This window comes from Hypanus sabinus, chromosome 3 (genome assembly GCF_030144855.1).
Source record: "Hypanus sabinus isolate sHypSab1 chromosome 3, sHypSab1.hap1, whole genome shotgun sequence".
In the NCBI taxonomy this organism is placed as follows: domain Eukaryota; kingdom Metazoa; phylum Chordata; class Chondrichthyes; order Myliobatiformes; family Dasyatidae; genus Hypanus; species Hypanus sabinus.
In genome coordinates this window covers 44,103,599-44,129,752 of record NC_082708.1, presented here as the reverse complement: position 1 = coordinate 44,129,752, position 26,154 = coordinate 44,103,599, and the positions used below count along the sequence as shown (strand labels likewise).

At 42.4% G+C, this 26,154-nt stretch overlaps 1 protein-coding gene across 9 annotated transcripts in view; it reads left to right on the top strand.

The window, feature by feature from the left end:
- The window catches only part of sgcg (sarcoglycan, gamma), a 612,351-nt gene that overhangs the window by 465,597 nt on the left and 120,600 nt on the right, over positions 1-26,154 (top strand). For all 9 annotated transcript variants that reach the window (XM_059964202.1, XM_059964201.1, XM_059964199.1 and 6 more), the window contains one exon: positions 9,618-9,737. In XM_059964202.1, coding sequence (XP_059820185.1) covers positions 9,618-9,737 — 120 coding nt within the window. The remainder of the gene's footprint in view (positions 1-9,617; positions 9,738-26,154) is intronic.

The following is a 26,154-nucleotide window of genomic DNA, read 5'->3' as shown; positions in this document are numbered from 1 at the left end:
ACTTCCTTCTCCTTGGGAAATACTGACACAAAATATTCATTAAGGACCTCACCCACATCCGCAGCATTCAAGCAAATGTTCTCCCCTTTATCCCTGAGAGGTCCTGCTCTCTTCTGAGTTGTCCTCTTGCTCTAGATGTTTGTATAGAATGCCTTAGGGTTCTCTTTAACCCAACTTGCAAAGGACTTTTCATGACCCTCCTACTTCCTAATAAGGCTTTCCTAATTCGCTTCTTGAGTGACCCCAGCCCCCTAGAAGTGTCCACAGGAATATATGTGTTGCTGAGGAGGATGACCACAGGGCCACATGGCTGTCTGACTGTTTACTTCCCTTACCTCACCTGGTGGTCATGATGAAGCTTACATTCCGGGTGTGACAACCTCCACCTGTGACGTTTTCAGCCTCCTGGATGGACTTGTCCATCCAGCTCCAGCTCAGTTCCTTGACTTTGTCAATCAGGAGCTGAAGTTGGGTTTATTTCCCACAGATGTGGTTGTCACGGAGACTTCTCGGTACTCTGTAATCCCACAGCTTAGAGAAGCAGCATTCCACTGCCTTAACTACTATCCTGCCCACCTTTTCTAACCTAGCTGATACCTTTGGCTCTAACTTCTTAAGTTATGTTTTACAATTAAATAAATGATTCCAAGTGACTCAGCACCTTTAGCCTCTGCCTGTTCTCGCCAAAGCCTCATGCTCTAAACCTGATCCTCTCTCACAAAAGCCACTCCCGCAATGACTGCTCCACTTAAACCAAATTTGCTTTTGTTGGTCCTTGCTAAATTACTAATAACCCACATGATCTCCCACTCTGCAGGCAACTCCTAACAGGTCCCACGCACAAAATGCTGGAGGAACTCAGCAGGTCAGGCAGCATCTATGGAAAAAAAGTACAGTTGACATTTCGGGCAAAGACGCTTTGGTAGAACTGGAGAAAAAAAGATGAGGAGTAGTTTTAAATGATGGGGGTGGGGGGAAGAGAAACACAAGGTGATAGGTGAAACCAGGTGGGGGGAGGGATGAAGTAAGAAGCTGGGAGGTTGATTGGTGAAAGAGATACTCACATTCTTGACAGGCCCCGCTAGCTTATTTGCGTAAAGTCCACAAATAACTTTCTCCAACTCTATTCGCAATCTCTCACTCCACAAACAGGTCCTGTCAGGCCCTGCTCACTTTTTAAAACTAGCATGTAAAGTCCATAAGGGGAATTCTTGCTTGGCAATTTTTTTGGGGATTATTTCAGGAAGTAACAAGCAGCATAGACAAAGAAGATTCAGTGGATGTGTTTTATATGGGTTTTCAGAAGGCCTTTGACAAAGTAAGGCATCAGACGCTGCTAAACAAGATAGGACCTCATGACGTTACAGGAAAGGTATTAGCATGGAAAGAAGATTGGCTGACTGGCAGAAGGCAAAGAGTGGGAATAAAGGGGCCTTTTCTGGTTGGCTGCTGGTTACTAGTAGTGTTCCACAGGGATTGGTGTTGGTCCATTAATTTTCATGTTGTTTGTTAATGATCTGGATGATGGAATTGATGGCTTGTACCCATGTCTGCAGATGAATACAAAGATAGTTGGAAGGGAAGGTAGTTCTCAGGAAGGAGGGAGTCTGCATTAAGCCTTGGTCAGGTTGGAAGGATGGGAAAAGAAGTGGCAGATGAAAAGCAGTACTGGGAACTGTATGGTCATACACTTTTTTAAAGTGGGGAGAGAATTCAGAAATTGGAGGTGCAATGGACTTGGGAGTTTTAGTGCAAAATTCCCTGAAGGTCAACTTGCAGGTTATATCAATAGTGAGGAAGGCAAATGCAATGTTGGCATTCACTTCATGAGGGCTGGAATATAAAATCAAGGAAGTAATGGTGAGACTTTATAAGGCATTGGTCAGACCAAACTTGGATTATTATGAGCGGTTTTGGATTCCATATCTAAGGAAGTGTCCACTGACATTGGAGAGGGTCCAGAAGAGGTTTATGAGAATGATCCTGGAGATGAAACAATTAAAGTACTTGATGGAGCTCCTTGTACTTTAATATATACTCACTGGGGTTTAGAAGGATGAGGGGGAATCTTATTGAAACCCACTGAATATTGATAGACCTGGATATAGTGGACGTGGAGAAGATGGTTCCAGTAGTGGAGGGATCTAGGACCAGTGATGCAGAGGAATTGCTTTAGCCAGTTGGTAGTGAATCTGTGGAATTCATTGCCATGGAGGATTGTGGAGCCCAACTCAATGGGTATACTTAAAGTGGAAACAGTTAGGTTCTCAATTACTATGGGTATCCAAGATTATGGGAAGAAGGCAGGAAAATGGTGTTGGTAAGGAATGGTAGATCAGCCATGGTGGAATTCCAGAACAGACTCGATGGGCTGAATGATTGAATTTTGCTCTGATGTCTTATGGTCTTATGGATTAAGGCAATGCACTGTTGGGGTATTGATCTACAGGACTGGACCCTGCACAGGGAACCCATCTCAAGTTAGTCCCTTTTGATGTATTTATTTGCCTGCTCTCCTTTATGTTTCCCACCTCTACACCAGTCCCAGCTCCTGGGAAAACTCATGACAATCATCCAAACCCAACACTTAAGTTTTCCCACCCCACATCTACACACTGTGGCTCTTCTATCCAAACCAGGGTCCACCAGCATGGAAAATCTTGAATTACATCTTTCTTCTTTGAAGAAGTACAATGTTGCCACTGGCTCCTAGGAATCTGGTTTATGACTGCTCAAAGTAAAGAAAGGTCATCCAGAGTGGTTCTGAGGACTCCCAGTCTGTACTGGGACAACGCAGAGGTCTTACAAAATCAATGAGAACAGCATAAGACATCGCAGACTATCCATCTATACAGTAAACCTTTGTGCACAGTCTTCAAAAGCTATGTATTTTATTATTTGCTTCAGGCAAATCTGATTGAAAAACAATAATTCTGTTTACCTGAGCTCCAGATTTCTATTTATTTTGTTAATTAGCTCCACTCAAAGGACCTGGTAGTTCAATGGTGTGATAGCAAGTACTTATGAAATACAGGAATAGGAATTGTATTATCTGCCCAATGGGAATTGTTGAAAGAGAGAACAACCATGGTGGGAGAAGCTCTAAATTACATTGGCTGTTTTTCCCAAACAGAGATGGAATCTAAGAAGGGGAGAGTATTTTTCATGATGGATTGAGCTGCATTCACAACTCTCTGCAAGTTCTTGTGATCTTTGATAGAGTAGTAATTATATCAAGTTGTGACATATTTGGACAGAATGCTTTCTGTGGTGCATCTGTAAAATCTAACAAGGGTTTGAATTTCCTTACCCCTTGAGGAAGTAGAGGCATTGGCGTACTGTCCACATGACTGGACCTATTTTTCAATGCAATAAGACTTACCATCCTTCAAGTTTAAGAAGTTGATTTATAGCTTCAGATACTATTTAAGAAGCATCTATACAAGCACTTAAGTCATCAAGGCTATGAGCCAATTACTAGTAAATGCTATTAGTATGGATAGGCAGCATATGCTGGGTTGGCTGAAGGGCTTTTTCTGTATTGTACTTCTATGACTCAATACCATACCAAAGCTGGTCTATACTGACATCTTATAACCTGCTGCAACCTGATTCTAAAAGGGTTTTTGGCTAACGATCATAACAAAACTAAAGAGGGTTTGGTGTAATTTTACAATGGCTTTACTTAAATGACTAAATGCATGGAGAGGTGCAGAGGAGATTCACCAGGATGTTGTCTGGGATGGAATGTTTCACTATTAAAGTGCCATTGGATAAACTGTACTTTTTATGTAACAGAGGAGGCTGAGGGCGGGGGGACCTGACTGAGGTGTACAACAGTAGGAATGGCTTAGAGAGGACAAGCAGTTGAAGTTTTTCCCAATTACAATTTCCCAGTGGTGCCTAAAATTAAAGGCAATACTAGTGGTCACCAACCTTTTTAAGCTCAAGATCCCCTACCTCAGCCTTAGTGAAAGGCAAGATCGACTCCAAATCGATCAGTTACATGCATGCGCACCAGGCAGAAAAGACCGGAAGTAAAACCCAGCAACCCAGAAGTAGAAATAATGTATGAACACCGGGGGTCACCACGCATTTTTTTGCACCGCCGACTGGTTTAATATTGACAATATTCTTGCAGACCGGCTGACGGGGGGGGGGGGGGGGGGGGGGGCGGGGGAGGGGGTAGGGTGTTAAACACAACAGGAATACAGCGATACTCAAAGCAGGTTCCTTATGTCCAGTCTATTCCACAATTTAGTTTTCGTGGCTCTCAGCTGCTGTCCTGCTTGCTCACGTTTTTTTCCACTGAAAAAACTCAGTGGGTTTGTCTTTAAGGGCAGGGTGCTTGGACTCAGGGTACCGAAGCAGTTTTGAGTGCTTCGCTGCCTCATTAGACAGCCTCCCGGCCCGAACTCCAGCCTCCTGCCCATCTGCCGCCAGAGGCCTTGGCCAGGTGCGGCTGTCCCCATACCGGGACCGCGGCGGTCGCAGTCTGGAGAGAGTGACCGACCGAGCGAGGAGTGTGACAGGGTGCATTCCCGCCCCCCCTTGTAGGATCTATCGGCTGACAACAGTAGTTTCAGTAGATCGCAGCGAGGTAGCTGCCCTGCTGCTTCTGAAACCCTGAGCCCGAATTAGGTCGTCTGCAAATATTTTAGCACCGGGTTCCCCACGAACATTCGGTGTGGTAAAGAGGTTTAGAGGCGGCGCCCATCTGTCTGCGCTCCAGGACGGCAGCAACGGCATTTTCCGCCGGCCAATTACCCAAGGCCAACCAGTGATCCCTGACGCACTTGGGTAATGACCTCGCGTGCATTCAAGTTCAACAGTGAGTGTGACAGGGACTGAGGAAACTTGCAGCTGACTCATATTGTTTCCTCACAGCCTGGTGGTTGGGGACCAGTGAATTACACTGTGTAGTGCGGGGGAGCTACACGCGTGTGCACTGGGCAGAAAGAACAGAACTAAAACCCCGCAACCTGGAAACAATCTCTCAACGGTATTTGTGTATTTAGTTTTCTTTTTTTTCGGGATCTACTAGGAAAGTCTCAAAGATCGACTAGTCGATCGTGATCAACGGGTTGGCGACCACTAGGCTATAGGTTTATGGTAAAGTGAGAAGGGGTTTGGAGGCGATTTAATGAAGAATTTTTGTCTGAGGTAGTGGTTGGAATCTGGAATACACTCCTAAGTGGATCGTGGAGCAGGCCAACTCACAACATTTAAGAAATATCTAGACAAGCGTTTAAATTGTTAAGATATGGAAAACTCAGACTGAGTGTTTGTAAATGGGATTAAAGTAGATGGTTAATTGGAGGTCAACATGGAAATGGTAGGCCAAAAGGCCTGTTTCTGTGCTGGATAACTTCATGCTGTCCCCTACATAACCTTTCAAATGTCAATCACAGAATCCTAACTTCTCATTTACTTGCTTCTAACCCCTGACCTGACTCCCTTTCCTAACTATGATCCTAACTTGTCCCAGCCTCATTCCTGGCTCTGACTGTTGGGTTTTGCAATGGCACAGCTTCATGCTGTGTAAGTTTGGCTCACCTATGCCTGACACCTTGAGCACAATATTTGATATTTTGTAGTGTTTTTTATTGTCTTTTTAGTGTGTTTTTGGGTTTACGGGGATGTTTTGGGGTCAGGTTAGGGTTCTGGGTAAAGGGACACAGGGAAATTAATGGACAAGCTGGAGGCTTAAGTCTTGACTCCACAATCGGATAACAACGAAGGACGTGGGACATCAGCAGACCGGGCCAGGATATCTGGCCAACAGGCCAATGTGGACAGAGACAGATGGCTCCTGTAGGGTCAGCAAATTGTCAAGGGGCTGTGGAATAGGGGCTCCATGCTTCCACTTCCCTTGTACGTTGCCTGTTCCGTAATATTATCAACCGTGAATATGAGAATGAGTTTAGTGAATCAGCTGACTTTAAAGCCAAAGGTGACTTGGCAGGAATGCACTACGTCACCATCGCTGCATTCTGATTACTGGGGTGCTCGGGAAAGTGCCGTTATTTATTCAGAGATTCATGCCTTTCAACAAACCCCTGCTGCTCAATTACACAATGTGACTAATTAACACACTAACCAATTCTTCGGACTGTGGGAGGGAACTGGAGCATCCGGAGGAAACACACATGGTCACAGGAGAATGTGCAAACTCCTTACAGTCAGCAGCAGAACTGGACCCAGCTCACTGGCAATGTAATAGCATTATGTCATCGCTACACTAAAGCGCCGTTCCATAAATCCTTTATAAAAGAATTCGAAAGAAAAATGAAATGACATTGGGTTGAGTGAATGAGAATAATGTCCAATAAAACCCACATCTATCCAAACATGAGAGCTTACTGTGAACAGCCCACAGCTTTATTTCAGCTGGTTCATTTTCATTTTACTGTCTCTCAGGAAATCAGGCATGCAACAATTATTCAGAACCACATGAACTGAAATGGAAGGATATGTCACATGGGATCTAGGGTGGCGAACCAGTCGGATACAGAATTGACTTGGTGTAAGTAGACAGAGGGTAGTAGTGAAGGATTTAATTTCTTTTTTTACATTTTACATTTATTGTGGATAAATGTGAGGTTATCCACTTTGGTTGCAAGAACAGGAAAACAGATTATTATCTGAATGGTGGCCGATTAGGAAAAGGGGAAGTGCAACGAGACCTGGGTGTCATTGTACACCAGTCATTGAAGGTGGGCATGCAGGTACAGCAGGCGGTGAAAAAGGCAAATGGTATGTTGGCATTCATAGCAAAAGAAATTGAGTACAGGAGCAGGGAGGTTCTACTGCAGTTGTACAAGGCCTTGGTGAGACTGCACCTAGGGTATTGTGTGCAGTTTCGGTCCCTTAATCTGAGGAAAGACATTCTTGCCATAGAGGGAGTACAAAGAAGGTTCACCAGATTGATTCCTGGAATGGCAGGACTTTCATATGAAGTAAGACTGGATCGACTAGGCTTATACTCACTGGACTTTAGAAGATTGAGGGGGGATCTTATTGAAATGCATAAAATTCTAAAGGGATTGGACAGGCTAGATGCAGGAAGATTGTTTCCAATGTTGGGGAAGTCCAGAATGAGGGATCACAGGTTAAGGATAAAGGGGAAGCCTTTTAGGACCGAGATGAGGAAAAACTTCTTCACACAGAGAGTGGTAAATCTGTGGAATTCTCTGCCACAGGAAACAGTTGAGGCCAGTTCATTGGCTATATTTAAGAGCAAGTTAGATATGGCCCTTGTGGCTAAAGGGATCAGGGGTATGGAGAGAAAGCAGGTACAGGGTTTTGAGTTGGATGATCAGCCATGATCATACTGAATGGTGGTGCAGGCTCGAAGGGCCGAATGGCCTACTCCTACACCTACTTTCTATGTTTCTATGTTTCTATTTTTACATTTGGTGGGCCAAAGGGATTGGTCCTGAGTACTTTGTTGTTCCTTGTCCATGTTAACAATTTGAGAACGTAGATGGCATGATTAGAAAGTTTGCAGATGACACCAACATTGATGGTGTGATGGACAGCAGAATCTAGATCAGCTAGGAAAATGGGTCAAGGAATGACAAATGGAATTTAACTCAGACAAGTGCAAGGTGATGCATTTTGGAAAGTTAAACTAGGGCAGGACATACAGAGTGAAAGATCAAGCCTGGGGGAGAGTTGAACAACAGGGAGACCCTGGGGACAAGTATACAACTCCCTGAAAGTGGCAACACAAGTAGATAAGGTAGAGAAGAGGGTGTATCACTCATTTGACTCAATCAGAGTTGAGTGTAATGTTTCAGCTGTGTAGGATGTTGGTGAGATTGTTGGGAAAGATGAATATTATGTGCAGCACCTGACAGAAATATTACAGGAAGGACATGATTAAGCTAGAGAGGTGCAGAAAAGATTCACATAGACGTTGTAGGGCTTGAGTGATCAGGAGAGACTACATAAACTGGGACTGCTTCTTTTCCCCAGAGTGAAAGACGCTCAGAGCTGACCTGCTTGAGGTTTATAAAATCATGAGGGCTGTAGGTACGTTCTTTTGTCACAGTCTTTTTCCCACAGTAGGCAATTCTAAAGGTAGAATGCATATTCAAATGAGAGGAAAAAGATATAAAGTGGGTCCTGAGGGGCAGGGTTTTCACAGAGACGGTGATAGCCATTTCTAATTAGCTATGAGTGGGTATAATGCAACGTTATATTATATAATATATATAAATGTACCGGAACAAGTACATGGACAGGAAGAATCTCGAGGGATAAAGGCCAAATGCAAGCAAATAGGGCTCCTACAGGAAGATGCCTTGGACAATTGGGGCCGAAGGAGTTGTTTCCATAACCTTATGCAGACTGATCAGTTGTATCCAGTGGTCAGACCATCCTATCTAACAACTATAAATTCATTAATGGGACGAAGAGAATGCAGTGGTGTCTTCTGCCCTTTCTTCATGTACCAAATACTTTATAGAGGGGGTGAGATGTCTACCTTTCCTCTCTACTACTGTTGTTGCTAATACAGCCTGGGGGACTTTTATTGGGTTTTCTGGGTGTCCAATATCATGGTATATGTGTGTGCCGTCATCAGTCAGGGTCGACCATGGATGTTGTGTCCTCGCTGTCTAGCTACACAAGCCTGGGCAGTATGTTATGGAGAGCAAGCTGTAGCCCATGTAGCAAGCTCCCCCTCTCCACACATCTGATGAACCCAAAGGAATGGCAGAGACCGATGCAGTTTGGCACCAGCAACATCGTAGGAGTTGACAGTCAGCATTGAACTCAACCTCGGCCTGCCTTAGGGACTCCAGCTCCAAATTTTTCCCTCAGGGTTTACTCCCGAAGCCCCCTCCATGAGTGAGTAAAGCTACAACACAGCAGAGGTTTGAGATCAGAGTTTTTCTTCTCCTCGATGAGAAGATGACCTTGCCAACCATGGTCAATGAGCCCCAAAATCAATGTGAAGATTAAGAAAGTCAAGCCCACGTCTCACCGTCCTTAATTTATATGTCAGACTGACAGGCACACTCACTAAATAAAAACCAGACACCATGCCTCTCAGAGTTGATTATTAACAAACAGCTGAAGTGACTACAAGAAATAGTAGCTGAGGTTCTATATTTATGAGAAACTGGAGCTGTAAAAGCTGTTGTAAATTGCACACAATACTGCCACTTGAAAAAGATTTAATATTTTGATAAGACTTCTTGTAGGCCTTATCTCTATGTTTGCTGAGGATCATTGTGTCACTGTTTCTCAAATTCCATCCAACATTCTTTGACATTTGTTGAAGTAAATGTATTTTTGACTGAATAAAACAGCTTTTCAAACCTTAAATCCGAAGAATTCTTTCCTGCTCACTTGTGAAGTTTGTACTGTTCTATCCATTTGCTACAAATATCTTAGATACAAGAAACAAACAAATACATTTCAAATATCCCTGCCTTAACGATTATTGTTAAAGTTGTCATTGTTTGGAGTTTGTTTCAAGATACATCAATAACATTGCTGAAGCCTTCACACAAGTTTATTTGACATTGACATTTTTCTCGTCCTTTAGGAATCTTCGTGAGTCATGTATTTCTTTGATTTTGATATTGTTTATCTTTTGGCTCAAGGACCCAGCACACTACAAGCCCATGGAAAACATTTTGAAGTTCACTCCAATACAGGCAGAATGCTGTTCTCTGCAGCAGAGGAAGAGGTGGTAGTCGGAGCTGATAGACTTCGAGTCACAGGTACTGAATATTTCCTGTCTACTCATAACAAGAAGATGAGGTAATAGTTATGAATCTTATAGATAAAATAATGAATTCTTTACACCATGAAGCAGGCATACTAAACCATGCCCATAGAGTGGGGATGTCTACATTTGATAGCTAACATACTTTATACAACATCAGGTAAAGCCTCATGATTGAGTTGCCATGCCTGATTTATATCGTTGCTTGGTAGGATAAAGAATGGTCATTAAATTAAGAACTGAAGATGGTTGTATATTCTATCTAACTAAGTAGACCTATTAAAAAGGGATACCATTTCATCTTCCCTGTGGGCCTTTAATAAAACCCATTGAAGTCACTACATTCAATGAGTTAAGCTTAATAATATTAACAGCCGAACTCAGGTCAAAAGAAACATCAGTAATATTGGAAAACGACTGCCTCAGTTCTTTGGATATGCACTAAACTATTTGGCTAGTGTGCTGCTAAATCATAAGGTTAAAGTCATGGCAAGCTATTTCTCCGAAGTAGTTGATGAAGTAGTGTTTGTGCAACATTTCATTGCAAATCAGTGTGAGCGTGATTCTGTACAACTGGTTACTATGTAAAATAACTCCTCTGTCTCGTTTGAAGTGGCCCAGTAAGATTCTAAATTCAAAATACACGCTGCAGGAAAAGTTTATGAATAAAAGATGCATTCAAAATATGTAAGTTAATGTCCTTTTATTAAATATTACTCCCTCTATTGTTTGTGGTAAGATTAGTACAGTCTGTGTTTGGCTTTGTATTCGTGGAGCTCTGTCAAATGCCATCTATCAATAAAAAGACCTTTCCATTGTTAATTTGAAAACCTGACTGACATACCTTCAGATGTTGTGAATGGAAGCAGATAGATGTGCATTTTCACAAAAGAGTTTTGCATTATCAGATTAATAAAGAGCACTGGCCTGGCTCTGGACATGGTCAGAGTATGAAAGTGAGTTAGGCAGCTTGAAAGGGTTGCTGCTCCCAGACTGTATTTATATCATATTCCCATTCACCATCATTTTAACCACAATCTCAACTTGAGATGAGGGCCCATAAAGGTCTTAACAGAGGCCTTCAAATAAGTGTTTTGTGGTTAGACGTATCAAGAACATCCTGAGCAGCTGCATCACTGCCTGGTTCGAGAATTGCACCATCTCGGATTGCAAGACCCTGCAGCGGATAGTGAGGTCAGCTGAGAAGATCATCGGGGTCTCTCTTCCCACCATTACAGATATTTACACCACACGCTGCACCCGCAAAGCTAACAGTATTGTGAAGGACCCCAACAACCCCTCACACAAACTCTTCTCCCTCCTGCCATCTGGGAAGAGGCACCAAAGCACTTGGGCTCTCACAACCAGACTATGTAACAGTTTTCTCCCCCAAGCCATCAGCCTCCTCAATACCTAGAGTCCAGACAGAAGTCTACATCATATATTATTATATTGTAATTTGCCCTCTGCTGTGCCTGTTGTCTTGTTTATATTATCATTGTACTGGCCTGCACTGTTTTGTGCACTTTATGTAGTCCTGTGCAGGTCTGTAGTCTAGTGCAGTTTTTTATGTTGTTTTATGTAGTCTAGTGTAGCCTTGTGTTGTCTAGTGTAGTTTTGTGTCTCACATAGCACCAAAGTCCTGGAGGAACGTTGTTTCATATTTAGTGTGTACTGTAGCAGCAGTTTATGGTCAAAATGACAATAAACTTGACTTGATTTGACTAGAGCCTTACTTAATTAAAAGTCATGGGCTTTGGCCAACATCAACTGTTGGGACTGAGCTTCCTCAGATGTTCTTCTAGCTTACTTACAACTCCAACTAGATGTCACTTGGGCTTTAAAATGTTAAGCTGTGATCTTTGAGACCTGACTAAAATTATGGAGGTTCATTTTATTGCTTGATAGAGTCCTGTGTCATATAATTAAGTATCAATCTTGTCTTCATGTATTTGGCACAGACTTTATAGGGCAAAATACATTTTATTGTGATATACTCTTCTATGTTCTATTTTCATTGTTCTCTGTAAATGGGACTAGCTCAGGAAATCACTTGGTCAGCATAGAAGGGTTGGGCTGTATAGCTCTATGGGCATAGAGCGTTCTATTTCCTAATATTCAAATAAACCCAAATAAATTTACATGAACTACTGTCCATACTATTCAATGAACATAAAATTTGAACATTGGTTCATAAACCAACAGAATTAATGCATATTTTATGTACTTTGTGCTGAAGTAGATATTTCAATTGATGAACAGTTTTCCTGGGTTATTTGGTGTCCTTCACTACTGCTTTCACTCCTGACTATTTACAAAACTATGTTGCATTATTCAATCTCCAAAAACTGCTCTTACTTCAAATGGTAAATCCCTGTTACATTCTATGATCATCAGTGAATCTTTTATTTACAATCTACTCACGGCTCCTCCACATTAGCAACACCTTCTCACCTGGAAATGCTTTGTGTTCAAAGCTGAATCAGCATGGATGATTCACATGTCGTAAAGCAAATTCCTTAACGAAGAACTCTGAATAATTCATCAGTGTTATATCCTTCTCCCCACTTTTTGGAGATCTGAAGGAAACATTATAATTAGAGGTTGTTGTTCTGAATGAATATCCATAGTTGGTTCAAGCCAAAGCTTTTGATCAAAATATATGGTTCATGACAGGATCAAAAATGGACAATGTTTAAAACAAAGCGGTTTTAAATTAATTACTAAATTCATTACCAGCAACCCAAACATTACACCCCATTACTATGGATAACCTGAAACATTTTCTGCTGACAAATTTTGGTTTTCAGATTATGTTTTACACATTGATGTAATGACTTTTCCATTCCAGCTTTGGGCTTAAATTGACATATAATACACATAATTATAAATTACTCATTTCAGGGAAGCAGACCCCATTTAAAAGTTAAATACAAAATATCATCTGCTAATTTAACAATGTTTTGTAATGGAGAAATGAACGTGGTATTGAGGCAATATGCAAAGGCTCAGCATTTATTTCAGCTTCAGTGGTCTGAGAATGAAGTAAAAATTAAATTCATTACCTCCTGGTTGAATTCACTCACTCCACATGCAGCCAAAGTTACATTTTTTCACCATTTTCGACCTTCCTCATTAAGTGGGAAACATAAAATTACAAAGAAAGATTTGAAATCCCCAGGACTACCATTAAAAAGGTTCCCCGTGTATAGAAGTTTTTGCAAGGAATTAGGAACCGTATAAAGCAGAGACGAACTATTTTGGTGGATTAGTCCATGCCAACAATTCTCATTTGCTGAGCCTTCTTCCATATTTACTAATCTAACCTATTGCTATAATCCTCCAATCCTTCTCTCCTCATATAGTTAATCCATCTATAACATTTATACTATTTCCTCACACATGAATTACACTCTTATCACTCTTTGGATTAGAAAGATTCTTCTGAATTTCCTATTTGTTTCTTTGGTGACTATCTTACTGATCACTAGTTTAGATCCTTCTCACAAGCAAAAACATTCTCTCTAGCTGTATTCATGCAAAACCATGCAAGATGTAAAAGAACTCTTGAAGGTCACATGCTTATTCTGTTCATCCTTTCCTCTTTGTGTACGAGCACCATGGTAATGCAGCCATTAGAACAACATTATCACAGTTCCGAACGCCACAGTTCGGAGTTCAATTCCCACATCCCCTGTACAATCCTCCTGTGTGCATGTGAGTTTTCTTCCAGGTGCTCAGGTTTCCTCCCATAGTCCAAAGACATACTGCTTAATAGGTTAGTTGATCTTTTTAAATTGTCCTGTGATTATGCCAGGAGTTAAACCAGTGGGTTGCTGTGCAACGCAGCTCGATCGGCAGGAAGGGACTTTTGCACTGTATCTCTAAATAAATAAACAAACAAACAAACAAATAAATAAATAGAAAGGTAGGTAGATAAATAAATGTATGCATATATGTATATGTGTAAATATGTAAACAAATGTGTAATTCCTTCCAGCCTTCATCTTCCTAGTCTAAACTGATCTCTAACCTAATCCTTAGCTAAAATAATCTCTATCCTGCAGAAAATACCTCAAATAACCACTGAAGCAATTTTGTACTATGTACAGATCTTTACACGGGCATGAAGCAGAACAAAGAGTCTTTACTGCCAAGCACCTGGAATGCTTTGCCTGCTTCCCATTATTGCTCCTATCCAGATCAATAATCCCCCTCTATTTATAATAGTGGTTAAGATTTGTTATGATCCATCAAAAGGTCAGTCATTGAATTTATTTGAAACTGAAGTCAAAAGATTCCTGGATTCCAAGGAATCAAATGATATGGGGGAAATGGCTCAGATAGAAAATTATTGAAGTTCTTGCTGAATGGTGGAGCAGATCTGAAATGCTAAGTGGGCTACTCCTGCTGTTACTTCTTATAGAAACATAGAAAACCTACAGCACAATACAGGCCCTTCGACGCACAAAGCTATGCCGAACACGTCCTTACCTTCGAAAGTACCTAGGATTACCCATAGGCCTCTACTTTTCTGAGCTCCATGTACCTGTCCAGGAGTCTCTTATTGGAGTATTGTGAGTAGTTTTCGACCCTTATCAAAGAAAGGATGTGCTGGCATTGGAGAAGTTCAGAAGAATGATCTCGGCAATGAAAAGGTTGATTGATAAGGAACATTTTATGGCTCTGGGCCTGAACTCACTGGAGTTTCGAAGAGTAACGGGGACAATCTCATTGAACCTTATTGAATATTGAAAGATCTATATAGAGTGGATGTGGAGAGGATGTTTCCCATAATGTGAGAGTCTAGGACCAGGTACAGCCTCAGATTAAAAGGATGTTCCTTTCGAACAGAAATGAGGGTGAATTTCTTTAGCCAGAAGATGGTGAATCTGTGGAATACATTGCCACAGACAGCTGTGGAAGCCAAGTCATTGGGCCAAAGTGGTTAATAGGTTCTTTATTAGACAGGGTGTCAAAGGTTATGGGGGGAAGGGGGAGAATGGGTTTGAGAGAGATAATAAGTCAGCCATGATGGAATGGCAGAACAGACTCAATGGGAAGAATGGCTTAATTCTGCTTGTCTAATTTACGGCCTTATGGTCTTCATACTAGATTACAAAATCACAATTTGCCGTTTGAGTGCTAGATATTAAGATTTTTCAGCACCAGTTCTTGGGATTCTCTCTGCCTCGTGTTAAACATCAGAGATGCTTCACTATACGTGACAACTGAGGGAGAAACTTTCTCAGATATTGAGCAAATGCCAACTGATGTTGGACTCCTGCCATATCTGTTCAGGCAAGCATCTCTGAAAGTGATTTAATTTTGGCTCAATCTACACAAAGTCCTTAGCCTGTAGCTATACGAGCAAAATCTTGCCTCTTAAATTTCACTTCATGTTTATTTAAGACTTCCCCACACTCATTGCATGTAAATAAGAAAGGTACAAATACAGTGATGGGATTATGCTGCAGAATCCCCTGGACCACCACCCCACCCCTCCCCAAACCATAGGTACTGGAACATTGAAGAAGGGATATGCAGGCAGATTAACGAAAGGTGTAACAGCAAAAAGGTTGTTGTAGTGGGTGACTTTAACTTGCCTAGTATAGACTGGGACCTCCTTAGTGCAAGGGGTTTAGACAATGCGGAATGTGTTAGCTGCAAACCAGGGGCTTTCTTATATCAATATGTAGATAGTCCAACAAGAGGAGGGGCTGTACTGGACTTGGTGTTGAGTAATGAGCATGGCCAGGTGATCAATGCTTCAGTGGGAGAACAGTGACATCAATGATGTAGTCTTAAAAAAACATTAAGGTAGATTAGATCCCAGGGCTTGATGGGATATGCCCAGGTCATTGAGAGCGGTACGAGATGAGATTGCTAAGCCCTTGACCGGTATCCTAATATCCTCACTAGTCCCAGAGGTCTGGCAAGTAGTTGATGTTGTTCTGTAATTCAAAACGGGAACGTGAGGAGAAATGCCATTTGATGCCATTGGTGGTGAATTTGTTGAGAATTGCCCATACTGTTTTATCCACAAAATATCAGCTATCAAGGCAGAGGAACTTTTCACAAATAACTAAAGGAAAACAGTTCCACAAACACAAGAAAATCTGCAGGTGCTGGAAATCCAAGGCAAAGCACGCAAGATGCTGGAGGAGCTCTGTAGATTAGGCAGCATTTTATGGAAATGAATAAACATCATCCTGATGAAGGGTCGCAGCCCAAAACATCAACTGTTTCTTCATTTCCATAGGTATTGCCCGACCTGCTGAGTTCCTCCAGCATTTTGGGTGTTTTGCCAAAGGAAAACTGTTGTTGGTCCTGGTTTTATAATATATATTTTTTTTAATATTCCTTCAATTTTTCACCCTTCCTGTTTCCTCCCAGATGATTGACCTAGAAACCCATATGATATTTGTCAGCGCTGTAAAGACAGTCTCCTCCCCCACCCCTTCCTTAACAAAGGCCAAGGGTACCCATGCTCACACCCATAAACGTTCCATGGAAACTGGCTTCCAATCATTTAACGTTTATCACTTGAGTCGGGGAGATGGGGTTGTCACATTGTTATCAAGCTTGATATCACCCATAGTCCAACATGCCTTTCAGCCCAGGGGAGCTCCCAATGTCCAAACAATCAGCAAGGTAACAGTGAAGCTCACACCTAGAATCACACCCTGAGCCAATAGTCATGCCCATACTACAAAAGACAACAACAGTAACCATTATAAGCAACGATTTAATTAATTCCACTTTTGCATGTTTAAAATGTTTTATCGCTTCTTTGTACAAATGAAGTGGAATGACATTACATTGGTCCTGTGCCTATTTGAAATGGCAGGTAGTTGGCTGACTGAGTGCAAAACACTCATCATCCAAGCAATAAGCACAGATTTCAACTGTAACAAAGAAATATTGTCCCCAGTTTCTCATCAGTTGCTGTGGCAAGCCACTGATATGCAGGTGAATCTTTTCCACTGCTTTTCCATGCAGAAAGATCGCACTGTCTTTTTGCATATTTTAACAAAAGCAGAATGTACTTCTTTCGTCTGCAACTGCCACACCGCAGTGTGATTCCTCGAGATTTCATTAGTCTTTGCTTGCGGCTTTTTTTTTCTATCACCCCTGGTGATTTTCTTGGTTTTACAAACTGCATCTCGTTCTGTCTTGTTGGTTTTAATTCAAACCTCCTGCTGCATGACAAATCTTTTCCTTTCTCTCTAAGGTCAGGCAGGTTTCTCAGAACCATCTCTTGTGTCCCTTTGAGTCTGCAGTAACAGCATAAGTCTGCCTCTGTGTATTTTTTCCAGTGTATTTGCATGAAATTCAAAACTATTGGCAAGTTTTCACAATGCTCTTCTGCATTGATCACTAGTATCTTCCCTTCTTCTATTAAATTTATACCTTCTGAAGGGATTTTTCTCTACAGTTGGCAAGATCCATAACATTGCCTCAATATTAATCAGGTGCTCTTTCCCCTCTATCTCAGTCCATCTAAGTAAAATAAACTTCAACTGCTTTTACCTCTATTATGGTGAGAAATGTCACTGTAATGTGTTCCATCTTCACCTCCGGTTCTACTAGTGCAATGTCATTCTGCTAAGCTAACTCAAATAGCTTCCATTTCTCTGCAACATAACTATTATGCTTTTCATGAGCGTGTAGTAATAATAGACCATTTCCCAAAACCATTGTGATCACTTTTACACACTATGACCAGCTCCAAGAAATTCGGCAAATCCAAATGAGGTTTGTTTTAAACAAATATTTCCATCCATCTCCACATGTATTGATTTTATTATGAGCACAGCTGGGACTTCTTGCAAATGAGAAATCAAATTTTCTTTCAAGTAAAATAAAGCAATTGCTTTAAAGAAAGGGGAGAAGGAATGTAAACAGTCTGCTTTAATTGTGCTGCTTTCACAGAAACAGCGAAGAATGTAAATAAACAAACCTAGGTGACACGGATGAGTGAGGGAGAACAAAAGGATCTGGGCATACAGATCCATTAATTCCTTGGAAGTGGCTTCACAGGTGGATAGGGTCATAAAGAGAGCCTTTGGCACATTGGCCCATAAATCAAAGTACTGAGTATAAGAATAGGAATGCTATGTTGAAGTTGTAGAAGACATTGGTGAAGCTTAATCGTGTATATTTTTGGTCACCTACCTATAGGAAAAATAGCAATAAGCTGGAAAGAGTTCAGAGAAACTTTATAATAATGTTGTTGGGACTTAAGGACCTGAGTTTAGTGAAAGGCTGAATGGCTTAGGACTTCATTCTCTCAAGCATAAGAGAATGAGGGGAGATCTTAAAGGGGCACACAAAATTATAAAGGGTAAGAATAGGGTAAATACATGCAAGTGTTTTCTCCTGAGGTTGGATGAAACTAGAACTGGAGGTCATAGGATTATAAAAGATGAAATTCTTACAGAACACACCCAGCCATGCCAGCTTCCAGACTAGAGATTCCAATTCTAGCTTACGTGGTACCTTTAAAAATTCTGGCCAACTCCACTAATTGGTGCCACGATTTAGATATTTAAAGAGCACCTGAACTCAGGTTTAGTGCTCAAGCATCAGCTCAATCTAGGTTTAGTCTGTGATTGTATTTAGGATTTCTGTCTCATTTAGATTTTCATCTGGTCTTGTCAGGTTCTCATCTGCCATTTAGTCAAGAATCCTGTTCTCTTCTCTGTCTCAACATTGTGTCTTGATTGTAGTCTCCAGCACTAGGCCTGTCATCACAGAAACGTTTAAGGGGAATCTCAAAGTTCAAAGTAAATTTATTATCAAAGTAGATATATATCACAATATACTATCATGAGATTCATTTTTTGAGGGAATTCACAGTAAACACAAACAAACACAACGGAATCAAACTACACACAAAGACAGACAAACAACCAATATGCAAAAGTCAACAAATTCTACAAAGGCAAAAAGAAAACAAAATAATAATACATAAGTAAGTAATAAATAGTGTTGATTACAGGAGCTGTCGAGTCCTGGAAACTGAGTCCATAACTTGTAGAATCAGCTCAGTGTTGGGTGAATGAAGTTATCCACTCTGGTTTAGGAGCCTGTTGGTTAAGGGGTAATAATTTTTCCTGAACCTGGTGGTGTTGAACCTAAGATTCCTGTCCCTCCTTCCTGATGGCAGGTGGCAAGAAGAGAGCATGACCTGGATGGTGAGCGTACATGACGATGGACGCTGCTTTCCTGTGACAGTGCTCCCAGTGGATGTGCTCAGTGGTGGGGAGGGTTTTAGCTGTGCTGGACTGGGCTGTATCCACTATGTTTTGTAGGCTTTTATATTCAAGAGCATTAGTGTTTCCATACCAGGCTGTGATGCAACCAGTCAACATATTCTTCACCGTACAGCTATAGGAGTTTGTCAAAGTTTTAGATATCATGCTGAATCTTCACAAACTGCTAAGAAAGTAGAAGCTCTGCCATGCTCTCTTTGTAATGTCACTTACGTGCTGGACCCAGAAAAGATCTGTTAATTTAATGTTACTGACTCTTTCCACCTCTAGACTGGCTCATGCACCTCCCATTTCCTCCTGCTCCAATCAATAAACAGCGCTGTGGTTCTTCTGACATCAAGTGCAAGGCTTTTGTTGCATCATTCAGCCAGATTTTCAATCTCCTTCCTATCTGCCAATTTGTCACCATCTTTTAGCCAGCAACAGTGGTGTTGTTAGCAAACTTAAAGATGGCACTGGAGCTGTCAATAAGTTTAAAGTGAGTAGAGCAGGGAGCGAATCTGAGAGGAAACTACTGCACTCAGAGAGTGGTGAGAATGTGGAACGGGTTGCCGGCGGAAGTGGTAGATGTGGGTTCAGTGCAACATTGAAGAGTTTAGACGAGTACATGGAGGGTTATGGTCTGGGTATGGGGAGATGGGTCTACGCAGAAGAACCAGTTGGCACAGAGAACATGGACTGAAGAGTCTGTTTCTGCACTGTAGTGCTCCATGATTCTATGTACAAAGTGAAAATCAAAAATCTTCAGATGCTGTCCATCTGAATTAAAAATAGAAAATGCTGGAACATTCAGCAGGACAGGCAGAATTCATGAAAAGAGGAAATTGACAATTCTGTTTGCTGATGAAAGTTCTTTGACATGTTCCCTTTCCACACCACTGCTTTACCTGCTGAGTGTCTCACACATCCTCTGCTTTAATCACCATGTTACCTCTCTGATGACTGAAATGGTGTTAATTGAGAATGTGCAGCTCAGAATTACGTTGAAGGAAGCGGTTTTGAAGTGGAAAGAGAAAGGCAAGTTAGCTCCAGAAAGCTGAGCAGTTCAGGGCAGCCCAGGATCGAATCAGGAGCTCTGGGGCTGGCAATGCTGTTTGCAGACAGGCCTACTCCACACAGCCTGCCCCTCAGTACGTGTCAACAGTGCGCGGTATCATTGCTGGCATGGCTTCTGAAGATCTGTTTTGTGAAAGCTTTTGTTTCATAATAAATTAGAACGAACATGGCAGTCACACCTGCTAACCTGCACACAGATCCTGCCCAAACCCAGGGCAGCACAGGGCTTGTCATTACCATAGAAGTCTGAGCAAATGCTTTGACATTAGACCGCCAAGTTTTTTCATTCAAGTATTTTCATTCCTAATAAGGTACAAGGCTTTGGATTTCAATTGATCCAGTGACATTAAATACTTGACTAATTGTCTTCAATTTTTACTACCAATACACTTCCAACACCATCCATTATCTTCAAACCATTCCACTGTTTTGGAAAGTTACATGTCAGAAAGCAAAACTAAATATACAGTCATTATAAACCATTGTATTGAATTACTTTAAAGTGGAAGTTTTAAGGATGGGAACTGATTATTTCACTCTTGGATTGTGTATCCGGGGACTATTGAAAATAATCAAGGAATCATAAACTGCTATCAATAGAGGCATAGAGGGGGTGTTGGGGGCAGGGGGTTACAGATCAGTTGATTGCCAAATACCACAATCTATCACTGATGTGACAGGTGGAAATTAGCAGCTAACTTTACTCTTAGGAGGATGGTCAGGTTAAGTAGATATTTCCCGAACATTATGTATTGATTGAGATGGCATATTGGTTCCTCTAACAGAGCTGCCACACAGTTGCAAACCAGTCCTGTGCAGGGTTTATACAATCTCCCTGTGACCATATGGGTTTCTGCTGGATGCTCCAGCTTCCTCCCATATCCCAGCGACGTCCAGACTGATAGGTTAATCGATCACCATAAATTGTCTGGGTGTTAGAGTCTGGGAGGAATTGATGAGGATGTGGGGAGAATCAAATGGGATTGTTGTAAGATTATCATAAATGGGTAGTTGATGAGCGATATACACACAGTGAGCCAAAGAGCCTATTTAAATGCTGCCTGACCGTGAATTTCAGAACTGATCATACAGCATCGTGGTAGGATTGGGGAGAGGCCTGATGAATGGAATTTGGCAGCAGATTACTTATATCACCTAGTCAGTGAAGAAGGAAGAGCCCGGATGATGCCTGATCAGACTTGCATAGGCCTCCCAGTCTAACCCTCATCCCCATAGTGATCCCCACAGACTGGGCCATGCTGAAAGTGTCTGGTCCAAGGTTCATTCACAAGGCAGAACGGGATGACGAGGCAAAGAGACACCAGTCAGCAGACTCCAAGATCCACCCACAAAGTGTCAGGACAGCCTTTAACTCTCAGCATTTAAAAATAGTATTTTAAAATGATGAAACAATCAGTGTAGTTAAAGTATATTGCATTTCTTTAAAATTAATTAACATAAATGAAAGGTTGAATATTAGAAAAGGCAGCACAGATCTTGAAGGGTATTTATCTTTGAGGAGGAGTTCCTCTGCAAGTGCACACTCGATTCTATTTTCTATCCGCGGCCCCGATATGATGCAGTATGTGTGAGATGATCAGTATGAATGGCACACAAGACACTGTATCTTAGTGTGGGGGGTTATAATGATCCTATTTATTTTCCAAGACTGCTGTTTTTTTTTTGCCTGGTGCATAGTGCCCACACAAGAATAGGAATGGTAAACTGCCAGGCACCAACTTGCCAAAGTTTCTTCACCTCATCCAGTACCTTTCCTATCTGAGAAGGCTGTGAGCAGCACGTCAGCATTTGCACCTCTTCAAGTATACAGGTTTCCCCCGCTATTCAAAGGTAGAGCCTTCTTATCAAATGGTTCATAAGAAGGAATGTCGTAAAGTGTTTACCATTTATTTATTTATTTATTTATTTAGCAAGCACGAGGAAATCTGCAGATGCTGGAAATTCAAACAACAACACACACAAAATGCTGGTGGAACACTGCAGGCCAGGCAGCATCGATAGGGAGAAGTGCTGTCGACGTTTCGGGCTGAGACCCTTCGTCAGGACTAACTGAAAGGAAAGATAGTAAGAGATTTGAAAGTAGTGGGGGGAGGGGGAAATGCGAAATGATAGGAGAAGACCAGAGGAGGTGGGATGAAGCTAAGAGCTGGAAAAGTGATTGGCGAAAATGATACAGAGCTGGAGAAGAGAAAGGATCATGGAGAACTCCTCCGTCTAGCAGAATTAGTTCTTACTCTCAATAATTTCTCCTTTGGCTCCTCCCACTTCCTCCAAACCAAGGGTGTAGCCATGGGCACATGTATGGGTCCTAGTTATGCCTGCCTTTTTGTTGGCTTTGTGGAACAGTCCGTGTTCCAAGTCTGTACGGGTTTCCATCCCCCTCTTTTCCTTCGCTACATCGACGACTGCATTGGCGCTGCCTCCTGCACGCATGCTGAGCTCGTCGACTTCATTAACTTTGCCTCCAACTTCCACCCTGCCCTCAAATTTACCTGGTCCATTTCCAACACCTCCCTCCCCTTTCTTGATCTTTCTGTCTCCATCTCTGGAGACAGCCCATCTACCGATATCTACTATAACCCTACAGACTCTCACAGCTACCTGGACTGTTCCACTTCCCACCCTGTCTCTTGCAAAAATGCTATCCCCTTCTCACAATTCCTCCATCTCCATCGCATCTGCTCTCAGGATGAGGCTTTTCATTCCAGGACGAAGGAGATGTCTTCCTTTTCTAAACAAAAGGGCTTCCCTTCGTCCACCATCAACTCTGCTCTCAAATGCATCTCTCCCATTTCCCGCACATCTGCCCTTACCCTACCCACCCGCCACCACATTCGGGATAGGGTTCCCCTTGTCCTTACCTACCACCCCACCAGCCTCCAGGTGCAATGTATAATTCTTCGTAACTTCCGCCACCTCCAACAGGATCCCACTACCAAACACATTTCCCCCTCCCTTTCTGCTTTCCGCAGGGATCGCTCCCTACGCAACTCCCTTGTCCACTCGTCCCCTCCATCCCTTCCCACCAATCTCCCTCCTGGCACTTATCCTTGTAAACAGAACAAGTGCTACACCTGCCCTTACACTTCCTCCCTCACCACCATTCAGGGCCCCAGACAGTCCTTCCAGGTGAGGCGACACTTCACCTGTGAGTCGGTTGGTGTGGTATACTGGGTCCAGTGCTCCCGGTGTGGCCTTTTATATATTGGTGAGACCCGACGCAGACTGGGAGACCGTTTCGCTGAACACCTACGCTCGGTCCACCAGAAAAAGCAGGATCTCCCAGTGGCCACACATTTTAATTCCATGTCCCATTCCCATTCTGATATGTCTATCCATGGCCTCCTCTATTGTCAAAATGAATCCAAACTCAGGTTGGAGGAACAACACCTTATATACCGGCTGGGTAGCCTCCAACCTGATGGCATGAACATTGACTTCTCTAACTTCTGTTAATGCCCCTCCTCCCCTTCTTACCCCATCCCTGACATATTTAGTTGTTTGCCTGTTCTTCATCTCCCTCTGGTGCTTCCCCCCCCCCCCCACCTTCTTTCTCCCGAGGCCTCCTGTCCCATGATCCTATCCCTCCTCCAGCTCTGTATCACTTTCACCAATCACCTTTCCAGCTCTTAGCTTCATCCCACCCCCTCCGGTCTTCTCCTATCATTTCGCATTTCCCCCTCCCCCCACTACTTACAAATCTCTTACTATCTTTCCTTTCGGTTAGTCCTGACGAAGGGTCTCGGCCCGAAACGTCGACAGCGCTTCTCCCTATCGATGCTGCCTGGCCTGCTGTGTTCCACCAGCATTTTGTGTATGCTGTTATTACCATTTATTCATATGGGAAAAATCTGTGAGCGTTCGCAGACCCAAAAAATAACCTACCAAATCATGCCAAATAACACATAAAACCTAAAATAGCAGTAACATATAGTAAAGTAGGAATGATCTGATAAAGATACAGCCTATATAATTTGGGAATAGTCTTCTACAGTTATTGCAGCACTGTCCACCACAGCGAAAATCTCACGCAAGCGTTCAGCAGCACTCACAGCAAAAACACACGGCGCAAGCACTCCTGGCAGAAGCACTCTTTCCAGTAACCTTTAAGCTATGAAGCTACCAAGTAACACATAAAAATACACAGCCTATATAAAGTAGAAATAATGTATGTGCAGTGTAGTTTCACTTACTGGCATCGAGTAGAGAGTGAGCACACTGATGATGGTGTGTTAGGCTGAGTCGTCGGAGGTTGGGGTGGTGGGAGACTGGGGTGTCATCTCATCGTCGTCTGTTTCCATCAGGGCAGGCAGGTCACCTTCTTCTATGTCTGCCTGCCTCGATGTCGAATGTTGAGTTTCGTCGTCTGCTGTGGCTGATGTGGAAGGCTTGAAAAACAACAGTCGGCTTGACTGCTTAGCCTCATGCATTTTTCTGTCATACAGTTCTTTGTAAGCACTCAAACCATCCTGCAAGTATGCCCTAAGCCTACTTTCAAAATTAAAGTCATACTTTTCTGCAATCATTGCAGTGTTGTCAATCCCAGTGAAAATCTCACGCAATTGCGTCCCATTCAGTTCCTGGACGTCTTCACTTCCAGGTCATTCGCTATTGCATTCGGCTTTAATTGTTATCCTTTCCTCAGCTCTTCATCTGTCAGTTCTTGGTCATGGGATGCCAAAACCTCTTCAACATTATCTTCGTCAGCTTCCATAAACCCTTAGCCAAACTCATTATGTCCTTACTTCGTTCACCACGATTGAAGCGCTTTATTATGTCTAGTTTTACGCTAAGTGTAACACCTTTACGTGCTCTTTTAAGCTTTTCCGATACCTTAGAACTCATCTTGCTAACGGATGCACAAAACAAATTGACATAAAACACAGATGCACACAGGCAAGTGTTTAAGCAATACTGGCTAGAATGCAGTTCCGTGAGAGGAGCTCGGCTGCTCAGCGCACGCGCTGCCTTTTTTCGTAACAGTGAAAGCACCTTCTGTTAACGAAAACAGGTAACTAATGTAGGTCTTTCGTAACAGCGAGCTGACATAAAGCGAATGTTCGGAAAGCGGGGGTCACCTGTTTCCTCGTCTTCTAAAAGAGTCTCTTAGAGTTGACTATGATTTGCTTCCACTTCAGTTCTATGGAATGAAGACAAAAATTTTTACACCAAGGACAGAATCTCCAATAAGGGGCTTCAAAATGCTCTTCCCTTTAATTGTGGAATAGATCAGATGGCAAAGGAGCAGAATTGGACCATTTGGCCCATCGAGTCTGCTCCACCATTTCATAATGGCTGATACAATTTTCCTCTCAGCCCCAGTCTCCTGACTTGGCCTCCACAGCTGCCTGTGGCAAAGAATTTCATAGATTCACCACTCTCTGTCTAAAGAAATTCCTCCTCGTCTCCATTCTAAAAAGACACCCCTCTATTCTGAGGCTGTCCTCTGGTCTTAAATTCTCTCACCATTGGAAACATCCTCTCCACATCCACTCTATCAAGAAAGTCTCACCATCCTTGATAACTTCTTTCTATTCCTGACCTCTGAATGTGGATTGCTTAACAGCTTTGAGATTATCTCATAGTAGTACATGCGCGTGTTGCTGCTTACGTTCTATGGCCAAGTCGATGGCGGTGGTGGAGCAGATGAGGTGGTGGTTGATTCAGCAGACATTAATAGGTGATGCAAACTCCCTTTCAGCTTACAGTCTCTCACTTAGACGTTGGTATAAGCCAGCAGCGCCAGTGCCAGATCAGGAGTGAAGGGCTTTGTACCTGTCTCCTTGCTGAAACTGGTTATGACCAGTTCAGGCTCTGGTTATTTTGATGAGCAATAGGACTCAATTGAAGTCAGTGTTCTCCACCTCCTCTTTGCCACTTGCACTTTTCTAGAGGTTTGCTGGCTTTGTGATCCTGTCTATGGAGGGTCACTGTCTCCCTCTGGGATACGGACCAAGTTTTAGTAAGCTCTAGAAATCCACTCTTACAGCAATGGAAGATTCCAGAATTAGTGTATGCATAGACAACAGAGATAGCTTATTGGCTCTGTGTTAGAAG